The sequence below is a fragment of the Chaetura pelagica genome, unplaced genomic scaffold (genome assembly GCF_000747805.2).
Source record: "Chaetura pelagica isolate M959 unplaced genomic scaffold, ChaPel_1.0 scaffold170, whole genome shotgun sequence".
Taxonomy (NCBI): Eukaryota; Metazoa; Chordata; class Aves; order Apodiformes; family Apodidae; genus Chaetura; species Chaetura pelagica.
The window spans coordinates 944,847-956,646 of record NW_009952048.1 but is presented as its reverse complement, the minus strand read 5'-3'; the positions used below and the strand labels follow the sequence as shown (position 1 = coordinate 956,646).

General features: G+C 38.6%; 1 protein-coding gene across 3 annotated transcripts in view; it reads right to left on the bottom strand.

The window, feature by feature from the left end:
* IBTK (inhibitor of Bruton agammaglobulinemia tyrosine kinase) overlaps positions 1–4,556 on the bottom strand; it is a 48,682-nt gene extending 44,126 nt beyond the window's left edge. For all 3 annotated transcript variants that reach the window (XM_010003055.1, XM_010003064.1, XM_010003072.1), the window contains exons 1-2: positions 4,233–4,556; positions 785–881 (exon numbers count right to left, since the gene is read on the bottom strand). In XM_010003055.1, the coding sequence (XP_010001357.1) occupies positions 785–881; positions 4,233–4,556 (421 nt within the window). The remainder of the gene's footprint in view (positions 1–784; positions 882–4,232) is intronic.
* Positions 4,557–11,800: the final 7,244 nt, after the last annotated feature.

The following is an 11,800-nucleotide window of genomic DNA, read 5'->3' as shown; positions in this document are numbered from 1 at the left end:
AGCAGGAAATCTGTGCAACAAAAAATACTTAAACAGACTGGGAATAAGCTGAAAAGAACAAATTTCACTGTGCAACAAGATTGAACTTGGGGACGGCAGAAAGAAAGGGGATAAAAAAGTATAAAACAGCATAAAAAAGCACTAGAAAAACTACTCCCCTGTCAAAGAGAAATTTGTGTGCTCAGAGTTATTCTTGCTTACTCATTTCCTATTTGGAGAAATGGTATTTAAAGCTACTGTAACTAGCTTATATCAAGCTACCTTGCCAAAGATATAAGATTCAAAAGCATCTTCCCGACCCCTCTTTTCACAAAAGACACAGAAGTGATGTAAACTATCAAATTCAGACACACTGAAGTCTCTCTGATAAACTGAAAGGAGATTAAAGAGAAAAATCACAGAAAGGCACCTCTGGAGATCATCCAGTCCAATGCCTTTGCTCAAGCAGCAACAGCAGGCTGCCCAGGACCATGTTTCCTCAGGTTTTGAGCATCCCCAAGGCTGAAGTCTCCACAACCTCTTTGGGTTATCTTTTTTTTTGTTTGTTTTACCTACAAGTCAGTCATTATACCTTAACTTTTGCTACACGTGTGCAACCTGTGCCTAGTGCCAAGATTCTGCACTTTCTGTATTATGAGATCAGTGACTCCACATCTTCATGTATCTCTTAACTTACACAGTTCTAATTAGAAACAGAAAATACTGTCTACACTGGTGCATACATTGATACATTGTTGAAACATTCTTCCTTGTAAAATACAATTTAAACTACTAGATTACCTACCAGTTTTCTTGAAGACAACATGGATTGGCCTATCTTTCATCACAAGATCCAAGGCTGTTAAACCTTCTTTATCCTGAACATAGAGACTAACACCATGCTAAAAGAGAGGAGAGGAAGAGAAGAACAGAAGTTAAAATTAAACTTCACAGCTTTAAATATGCCAGATAAACACTTAAGAAGCTAAACAAATCTTTTGCTGAAGTTTAATATTGATAAAATAAAACTGGATTCCTTCAAACTAATTGTAAGCAAAAATTAATAAAACCAGTGCAGTTTTGTTCAACTACATATTCATCATGTTGATTTTTTAACTGGGATTTTATTGCATGAATATTAAGTAATTAGATGTAATCAGGGAAACACAAAGATAAAGCACTGCCATCTTGAAGGGCAAGTATTTACCAAAAATGCATTTACCTGCTTTGAAGCACACATTTTCTTAGATCAGCATCTTTATGAATCAGTTTTTGAAAATTAGAGAAGATTAAAAAAACACCTACTACGGCTTTGAAAACAAGCAGGGCACAGTGGTTTACAGCTGCTGAGAAAGGGGCAAGCAAACAGTCAGACAAGACAGCAGCAAAGAAGCTTCAGGGGCACAATGCATCAACAGGTCAGTGCTTTGCAACTCTGAGAGATGTAGACATGCTCTCCAAATACCATTTTCTCAATACAAGCAAGTTCTACACCAGCATTGGTTTCAAGTGGCATTAATCAGCTCACTAAGGGGAAGAAGTGCAGATGTCCTCAAGCAGAATGTAACAGGTAATACAGCTGTACCTATGTACCACAGCTCATGGCTAATATAAAAGAAAACCTTACAAAATCTGACACTTCAGAGTTATCATGAAATGACATGTTTACATGAAATATAAAAATCAAGACAGCACAATCCATTAAAGCATGACAGAAGGATCACATCTACAGGAGGGATTTAAACCTTTAATCTTATTTGGAAAACACTAGCCAGGAGAACAACATACATTATCCAAATTATAAAGACAACACTACTAGGAACAGTGCTGGTATTAATTCACTGTATGACAGAAAAAAAACCCTATATTCAATATTTAACAGACAGCTGGACATTCTGCTCTTTGGCAGCTTCGTACATAATTTACCAGCAGAAGAATGGCTGCGGTGACATTCACACAGTCTGAATTTGTAAAAATAAACCCCATGGATAAGTGGCAAAACTTGTAGTTAGATACAGCTTGACAATGCCATGACTGCCTCTGTCAGTCACAAGAGTCTGTAACCCACACTAGTTGAGTATTCCAGGGGCAGATACAGGGCCATTTCTATTTAACATCATCACTAATGACTGGGATGACGGGACAAAAGTGCACCCTCTGCAAAGCTAATGATGATACAAGACCAGGAAGAGCAGCTGACAAGCCATAGAGTTGTGCTTTTGTTCTGCTTGACAGGCTCGAGCAATGGGCTGAGGGAAACCTCATGAAGTTCAACAGAAGGAAATGCAAGTTCTGGCCCTAGGGAGGAATAGCTCGGTGTACCAATACAGATGGAAGCCAAATGACTGGAAAGCAGCTTGGCAGAAAATGATCTGAGGCTCCTGGTAGACAACCAGTTGACCACAAGCAGCTAAGAATGGTGGAAGCTTAGAGGGCTGCATGAGGGAGTGTTGCCAGCAGGCACTGCTCAACACTGGCAAGTCACAGTTGGAATTCTGGGGTCAGGTCTGGATTCTCCAGTACAAGACAGGCATGGACATACAGAAGAAATCCCAGCAGAAGATTGTGAAAAAGATGACTGAGGTATCTAACATACAAGGAGAGGCTGAGTGAGCTGGAATAATTAGCCTAGAGAAGGCTTGGGCAGGGGAGTAGGAGGGAGTGTCCTTATTAACATGTATAACAAATACCTGATTTCAGGCAGGCGGTGGGGATCTCAGTGATACCCAGTGACAAGAGAAGTAGCAATTGCCACAAATTGAAATATAAGAAATTATGCTTAAACCTAAACCTCATTTTTACTGGACTGGTATTAAAACACTGAAACAGAGATAACATTCAAAATACAATCGCACAGAACCCTGGGGAACCTGCTCTAGCTGACCTTGCTTGAGCATGGGGGTTGGACTTGACAATCTTCAGAGACCTCTTTCTAGCTCAGCTATTTCACAATTCTACTCTATAATCCCTTCCTGTTGTTGTTGTAATACCTTACGAACATGTTCTTTCTATGATGCAATACAGCAGAGAGACTTCAGTAAAGGAACTGGAAGGCAAAGCACTGTGCATGAGCTGTTTCATTCTGCTTCTAAGAGGAACATCAGCAAAGCGAGCTGTCAGGAAAACCTCATTCCTTTATGCAATTGACAGAAAACTAAAATATGTCTATGGAAACCTGTACAGGCCTCCAGTAAGCAATTATCAAAGACAGAGATACACACACGCTAGAGTACTGAATACTTTCTCATATACCACATACAGCGTTTCCAGTTTTCTAGACAATCAAATCATGTGCCATTCTCACACAAACACCTACTTCTGTGAAGTTTAATGAAAACCTTCTAATTGTGTAAGGGCACAGCACATGAAATCCATATTTACCAGTTATCACACCTTCAGGAATTAAGAACTACAGTATCCACAACAATTTTGCTTAAACTTCTTGTTGAAAGCAGAGCTTAATGCTTACAAATGGCTAGTCACTGCAACTTACAAAGGTTGAACTCAAAATGGAAAATTCTCTGCCTTAAAAGCTTTGATTTTAAGTAACCCTGAACCCCAAATGGTTCTCTCATTTTCACAAATATTTCGTAAATGATTTTCTCATGTGGCTAAAGGGACCCTAAACATCTCAACAATATGTAGCTCTTCCCTTTGCTGTACGTGGGACAATGGGAACAAAAGAGCAATAAAAAATAAACACAGCTTGCTAAATGGAAGGTAAGAAACAGCAAATGCAAGAAAGGAATGAGGGAGACTAAGCAAAAGCCTTGGTTAAACCATGGATGAAATGAGAATTTGTTTAATAAAATGCTCCATAACTTGAATTGCTTATCTCTCAAATGTAAGATTAATTTCTAATTGTAACTCCATTTAAGCTTTTATTGTTTTATATCCTCTGAAACCACAAATTGTTACAATTACTGAAGAGTTTATCTTTATAGTATCTTCAGTCTGATCACTCTCCACTTCTAAAATCCTGACCCTAATATCATCCATACAAACCAGTCTTCAAAGAAGACCACAATTAATCAGAGATTCTTACTCAGTCCCAATTTCTACATGGGATAAGACCCACATCTATTATGAAGACAGAGACAACTTTTAGGCAAATCAATGCACTGTGATCTAAACACAGTATTAAAACAACCTTCAAGAGACTTTCAGTCAAGTTTAAAAATTCAGTTTTACATAACCAACAGAACTCTAAAAACTGTAGATACCAAGAAAAACTACAGTTGCAAGTAACTCACCTTCAGAAGTGACAAAACACAATCAATATATCCATAAAATATACTTCTGTGCAAAGCTGTCCATCCAGATTCTTTGTCTTTTGCCAAGAGATCTACTCCTTTGGTCTCAGCCAACCAGTCCAGTACACCTTTTTTCCCACAAGACGAAGCAAGGTGTATAACATTTCTACCAAAGGCATCCTTAATAGTTGTAGCATTGTAGCAGTAAGAAGAGAGAAAGGCCTTGATCTGGCCTTCACTTCCTCTGGTTACTACAGAAATAACATCCAAAGCATGCTGTAGAGATCGACACTTTGAAGTGCAGTCTGGCATGAAAGAACTCATCTTCAGTCCTAAAGCTGCTCCTCTCCTTAAGGGAAACAACCCTTAAGTGTTTCAAGGCACTCCAATTCCATACATAACACAGTGCCTTAAAAAAATTTGTAATTCCAAGGATGTAAATCCGGTTTTATTGAGCTGCCATAAGAAATCTTTGCACTGTTATGTTTGGCACTTGATCCAAATAAACATTTATAAATATATATATTTAGAAGTCTTACTTCACCATCTTATATAACAAATATTCTTGTCCATAGAAAATTCCAAAAGTGAACTACCTCAAGTGTGGAGAGGGGGATTCCCCCTCCACACTACCTTATTCTTCTAAAACTCCATAATTGCAAGGGAGACCTGAAAGAGAACAAACCAGAACAAATTAGTAAACAAAAATTATTTTTCCCATCAACTGTATCAATCTGAGTGCATATCAAACTAGCACTTGCAAGTACAGGAGTAATGTGGCAAGGGTGAAGTGACCTGCCTCATGCCATCTGAGCTTACACTCAAGGCATTCAGCTTAAAATGCCATGACTCCCTTCCCCACCCCAGCCTCCAAAGACATTGCCTCCCTTTCTTTGACATAAATCTTAAAGGCTACATGGTGAACTGGATACAAAAATGAACTGAAGAAAAAAAAGTTTGCCTTCCCAGCTTTAGGGTCCTTGGGATCCTGAGAGTTTACTGTATGATTATATCATTACTTTATGATCAGAAAGCAAAAACTGAACCAAAAACTGCTTGAGAAAAAAAACAAAAACAAACACCCACGAAAAAATTCCCCACAGCTGTTGAGTACACTAGGCTAAGAGAAGGTTTGTCAGCCACATGCATAAGCAGGGAGGGACCACCAGTTTCCCTTAGCCATTACACCTCATTTTATCTTCCCTGGCCTGAATGCCTACCCATCTCCCTACTAAGTCTGTTCTGAAATCGACAAGAAGGCTCCTTTCCACCACTCTCAGAGTCAATGACTAAGGTGAGAGGAAGGACAGAGTGAAGAAAAGCATCTTGTACAAGAGATGTGAATTCCAGCTGATAGCACCCATGGAGGGCTGAAGTCTAAAGCTCCTGAAACAGCCAGGAAGAATTGAATGTTAATGTTGGAAGGCAGAAGTGAGAAAGAAGAAAGGAAAAAGGATGTTAACATAAAAATTCTTCACAAAAATGTATTCAAAGTCCTGCTCTGGCAGGGAGGCTGGACTAGATGATCTTTTGAGGTCTATGTGATCTACCCCTCAGTAAAAAATTCCAAAAGAAGCTGGACAATGCCACCATGACAGCTGAGTAAGTAAAACTAAAAATGTTAACAAACTTTAGGGAAAAGAAAATCATTAAAAAAACAACCAAAGCAAACAAAAAATACCCTCTCCATACTGTCTTTGAAGCTAGCAGCCATTACATATGTGCACACCCCACTCCTTGCCCCTCAACCCCCCCAAAAAAACCCTGTTGAGCCTAGATTCCATTGCTTTTCAGATACTTTACAACCATATTTTCTTAATACCTTGGTCTGCAAAGACATGTCAGGGAAAAATAATTTTGTTTGGAAAAGAAAACAGAAATCCCAGTCCTCCTCCTATTTAAAGAATTATCATCAGTATTTCCACCAAGCTGAAAGCAATCAGTTTACAACAAATACTCATAATGGAATCTAAACTTTCATGAAAAATATAATTCTAATCCAAGAGGATTAATGTAAACATTTCATGACAAAGCTTTCAACAATTATTTTTTCCACTTAATTCATAAGAGATTAAATATTAGAATAGAAATCTACAGATCAAAAGTTGTTCAGTATGTACCTTCAAAACAATTAGTCACTCATCCCTGACCAGAAGTATTCAGAAACATTTCAGACATCAAAACTGATGACATCTGTTTAGCTCACATTTATTGCAGCTTCAGTTCACTTTACAGGGCATTTTAAATCCAACATACAAACTTCCACAGTAACACAAGAAATTTAACCTGTGCGGACTCTTTTTTCACATTCTCTAAAGCTTTAGACTATAAAGAAAAGTGAACCACCGTCACAAGTTTGAAGAAAAAGCTCTGGTTTCAAGAACACAGCCTGACTTGCTGCTCCCAGAATTCAAGCAGTAACAGGCGACAGATATCAGCAGACTCAGGTTGTCAGTGCCTCAAACAGCCTTTTAAATAGTAGTAATTTTTAAAAGTACTTGAAGACCTATAGGAAAAACACTAGAAGTGCTGTTATCCTCCAACCAATTTTTCACACTTCATCAATGTGCCAGTAGACAATAAAATTATGCTGTCAAAAAAGCAAAAATTGTACATGTCTTGTAAAGCACATCTTAAATATAATTCACTGTTAAGACATTGTTATTGGTGCTACAAGGAAAGAAAAGGGAACCTAAAACAAATGTAAAGAAAAATTACTCAGGAGAGTTATAAAATTAAGTTGACTAATCTGCCAGGTAAACTGGTATGAAACGCCAGCACCACCCAAGGAAGCAGTCCTGCCATGCCCCATGCCGTACCTTCCCTTGTGCAGATACATACCTATTTAAGACACTGAACTGCATGAGAAAATTATTCAGATGAAAGTAAGCCTTTGTTCCAAATAAATTTGAGCCATTACAAGAAAGGAATAGAGAGGTCAGAGAAAAACTTCTTTAAAGCATCTGAGCTCTAGCTTCACTAAAAAAACAAAATACTGTGGACAACAAACCACCCATCAGAAGAATAAAAAGTCTGCTATTAGAAAAATAACCCGGCCTATCTCACACTAACTCCATTACAGTGACATTTACTGCAGCTATTGAAATCTGACCCTGCTGAATTGTTTCTTTGTAAGTCATTCTAACCCAGCCCTCCTTTACAATAAACATTACAGCACTAGTTATTCGATTAGTACATTGACATATATATCCCTTGAGCTCCAAGACAGAAGGCTGTAGATCAAGTTTTAATCCCTCCACAATAGAGACTGGCACACCAATAGTACACACTACCACGTAATTACATATGAAAAGGGTTAATATTCAGATCTGACTTTTTTGAAATATAAAGTAGGTCCTAAGTGAAACCTTACAATTTTCAAATTATTACTTGATGCACACATCTGCATGAAAAGCTTGTGATTGCTGTCCAAAGGCTTACTTATATCGAGTCCCAGCTGAATGATCAGCACCTAAAGTAAGCACAAAATAGGAAGAGCACCAGCATTTTTTAAATTTTTGCATGTAAATGTCTAGAATATGGCGCCCTTTTTATTATGTGGCTCTACTTTTTTTTTTTTTGTAGATATTTCTGTAGGCTTCTGAGCACTTCCTCCCCTTAGAGACATGAGCTACTTATTACACATGTTCACAGCCCAGGGAAATTTAAAAGACTGCAACCACCTTGGAAGCTATTCCTAAATGGTAAGAAAGTATTTGTGGTATCTTGCCTCCTGGAAGTGAGTAGGCAGAGCTCTCTCTCTCTCTCTCAAGCTCTTCCCTCAGAGAGAGCAAAGCACCACTGCACCACAGCTGTCAGAAACCCTCCACAGTATCGGATGTGTCATCCAACCTTACGGAGTCACAACTCCTACAGCTGAAAAAGCAGCTCTCTGCCTGCTGTGGTTGCCTCAAAAATCTCTGCTTCTTTCAAAAAGTCTCTACAAATAGGCAAATATTTGGCACTTTTTTAGCTAAAAAGTCTAAAACCAGGGTTGTCACAATCCTCTTGACTGCAAAACTAACGCCCTGTGCATGCTAAGACTAAACTAACAAATCCCATAATGACTAAGAATGATGACAGTAGATTCCATTTCCTGCAAACAGCTGAGGGCAGATGTGAAATCTTGAGGTTCTCATCAATCACTGGGAGAAATTAAAGTCAGCAGAAGCTTCTCGCTGTAGAGTTCCAGAAATCTCTGTGTATCAAAGCTGCTTACAAGGGCCTTCTGGCAGGAAAGCAGTCTTCAAGTCCAACACTTCTGTTTATTTTTGTTATCCAAGATGCTTCCCAGAATTGATAAAATATATATAATCCACTGCATTTTGGTAATATGACATTAAAAAGAAAAAAAAAAAAAAGCCGTAAGAAAGATATTATGATACCAAGGCAGCTTTAGGACCTTCTACTACGTATTTGTTTCTTAGTCATTATCTTTCAGAAGACAAACCCAGTGAAGGCAGAGCATAATCAGCTCAATTATTTTTGTGATGCCTAAAACACTGATATTCAGCACAGAGACGTCACAAGCAGTGGCTAGTAGCTGCTCTTGTGGTTTTTTTTTCATTTCAATGAAGACAATGATCATGCATGGAAGTGAAAGAAAAAACAATACAGATTCAGAAAGTTAGAATTCAGTACCATTTGCAGACAGATTGCTGGTTTTGCATGTTCCATATGCACTGCATGAAGGTAACTCAAAAGACAAATTAGTGACAATTTGAAACCCAGCTTTAGGCTGTTTTACCAAGAACATATTTCTCAAGACCTTCTTTTACCTTTAAATTAGAATAGCCTCATTTCATTTGATCTCAGGTTGTTATTTTTTTTAAGTGATACTGTTAATTTTCTAAATACCTGTTGCATCTGGGATGCACTTGGTCAAAAACTACCTACTATTTGCCTCTATTAAAATTAAACTAATGGTTTCTATCTTCCATATAAAAGAAGCCTAAAGTTTTCCTTGATAAATCCTAATACCTCTCCTTAAAAAAAAAAAATAATAAATTAATAGTGTACCTAACACAGCTTTTTAGAAGGTGCAAAATTAATTTGATCTTCGTTTTGACAGTAAGTAGCTCAATGGAGAGATATGACTGGCAGTATCATATACTTCGGTAAGTTTAAGTCTATCCTTATAAGGGTATTGTGAGTTCTTCAAAGTTTCGAGGGTGGAGTGTTGTTTTTTAAACAAGCATGCTGACATTTAATGATACTATCCAAGTTGGTCCATTCATACTTGTTTCATAACACCACAAAAGACCTGTAACCATAACAGCATGGAAATCCTGAAAATATTTGTACACAAAACAAACTTCACCATGCAGACTACTTGATCAGTAAGCTAATCAAAAAAAGCTTACAGAATTAAAGCCATGAGAATTTGCCATCTTCATACTGATCTTCCAGGATTTTCTGTTAGCTGTAGTCTTACCTAAAGGCAACTTTCACTACTACACACTGAAGTGGTAGTTTAGATCCTGACAAAAGTGACTAGTAAATTGAAGCTGGACAGTCCTATAATAAATGTACTAATATATCCTCAAGGAAACACAGATGAATTCCTAGACAAACACACCCTTCAGCTATAAGCAGTACATTGTACAAGCCTTTAAGTAACTGCTAGATTACTAATTTCTACTTAGAAGATTACATACCCACAGAGAGTTTAACCTGTTCACACACTCCCTGCACATTTGTTAAAGTCTGGGAATAAATCTAGGCTTTTCAACAATATTATTTGAATACACAATATATTTTAGGGGGGAAGGGCCGTGATTGAATATGCAATGAAAAAAGGGTAAATCTAAGCTTTGCAGCATCTCAGTGGTTTGGCAGGCAGAAACTCCCACATAGAGTCTTTTTTAAAAAAGCAGCTTCTTCTCAACTATATTACAGGAGCACTGCAATGAAAGGCATAGAAGCAAGGGTTCTGCTCTTCTCAATACACAAATCATAAGTGCTGCCTCCGGCTCAGATATCCAGTTTTAAGGAGCTAGGTACGCAGAATAAAACTCTGAGAATAGCAACTAGAATTCAAAAAGTTTATAAAACAACCTGTGAGTACAGGCTGAGCAAACTGGATCAATTTTCTCCTTCAGCTGTGTTTTCTACAGACCACACAGATCCTTTGAATAAGGTAGCTGTTACATGAAGAAAAATGAGAACTCTAGTCCCTTTTACCCCTGACGGTGGGGTAAGTAGTCACCTGTTTAAATTTCAAAAAAAGATGAAGCTTGCACATTAGGAAGTACTTTCAAATGATTAACTGAACGCTAATGAGGCTACCCAGAGGTACTCTCAAAATGGTCTGGACAAGAATCAATCTGTTCAAGTTTTATATAAACGTGATCCACCTAGGAGTAAAGCTATGGACAATTTCCAACTTGCTTTAAAAAAGACTATGTTGCACCACGCCCACTACGTCCCCTGGGCCATGGCAGATCCAAGCTCCTTCATTGACTGGGCTGAGACCCCTGTGCTGCCACTTGGCACAGGTGCACCACAGACACAGGTGACCTTTAGAGGTTCTCTCCAGACTTCCTGCAACTTCCGCCTCCACAGTGACAACAGCATAATCCTTACCAGGATGAGACCTTCAGTGAGCCAGCAACTCTAATCCATTTGCTCCTAACAGTGCCAACAAACACTACCAACTAAAGGCAGACACGTCTCTCAAAAAAACACCAAAATACCATTGGTAGCTAAATGCAGCTACAACACGTCAGAGCAGAGCTATTAGTCAAGAATCAAACTACATAAAGAGTAAGCTGTGAAATACTGCAGTTGGCTTAACTAGAAATAGTCAAAACTACTTATTATTACATAACTTAGAACTATTAAAAAAAAACCTCAAACATATAGCAAGTGGCATACAAAAAACTACGTTGAGTGCAACTATAGGCATTCCCACAGTACACCAGGACCTTGGTCTAGATCTTCAGGTTAACGAATAAAAAATAAGATATATAAACCACAAGTATGTTCCAGAATTTCACCATTCCTAAAACTCTATCAGATAACTACAGCAAGTCTCAGGAAGAACTAACTCTTCTGAACGAACCCTGAACCTTTGGTATGGTACTATTAAAGAGTGCCCACATCGGATGTTGTTGGGTGATTATTACTATTTTTGTAAATCACAAATTGTGATCAGTTTACATAAAGACAGACAACTACACTGACCACGTCAGCAAAAAAAAAAAAGCAGGCAGGATTTCAGAGATGAGGTGGCTGGGCCCTAAGAAGAATGCTCGGAAATGCCCTTTTAAAGAGAACTGCAAGTTTTCAGCTCTCTGGTGCTTACGCTGCTGCTCAGAGCCAGCAACACCGAGAGCTGCTACCAAAAGCCGCAGAAAGTATCCATCACCAAGACAGCCGGAAACCCGACAGGCTTCCCGGGAATCTCTGGCTAAGCAAACCTGGCAAAGGCTGCTGCCAGTGTCAGCGGGGAAGAAGGTCTGAATTGTTTCAGCGTCAGCCACAAGCCAGAGGCAGGCAGGGCGGAAAAGTGGCCGTTTCGGCTCTCACTACATAAGTCCACGTAGACGGGGAGCGACAGAAGAGAC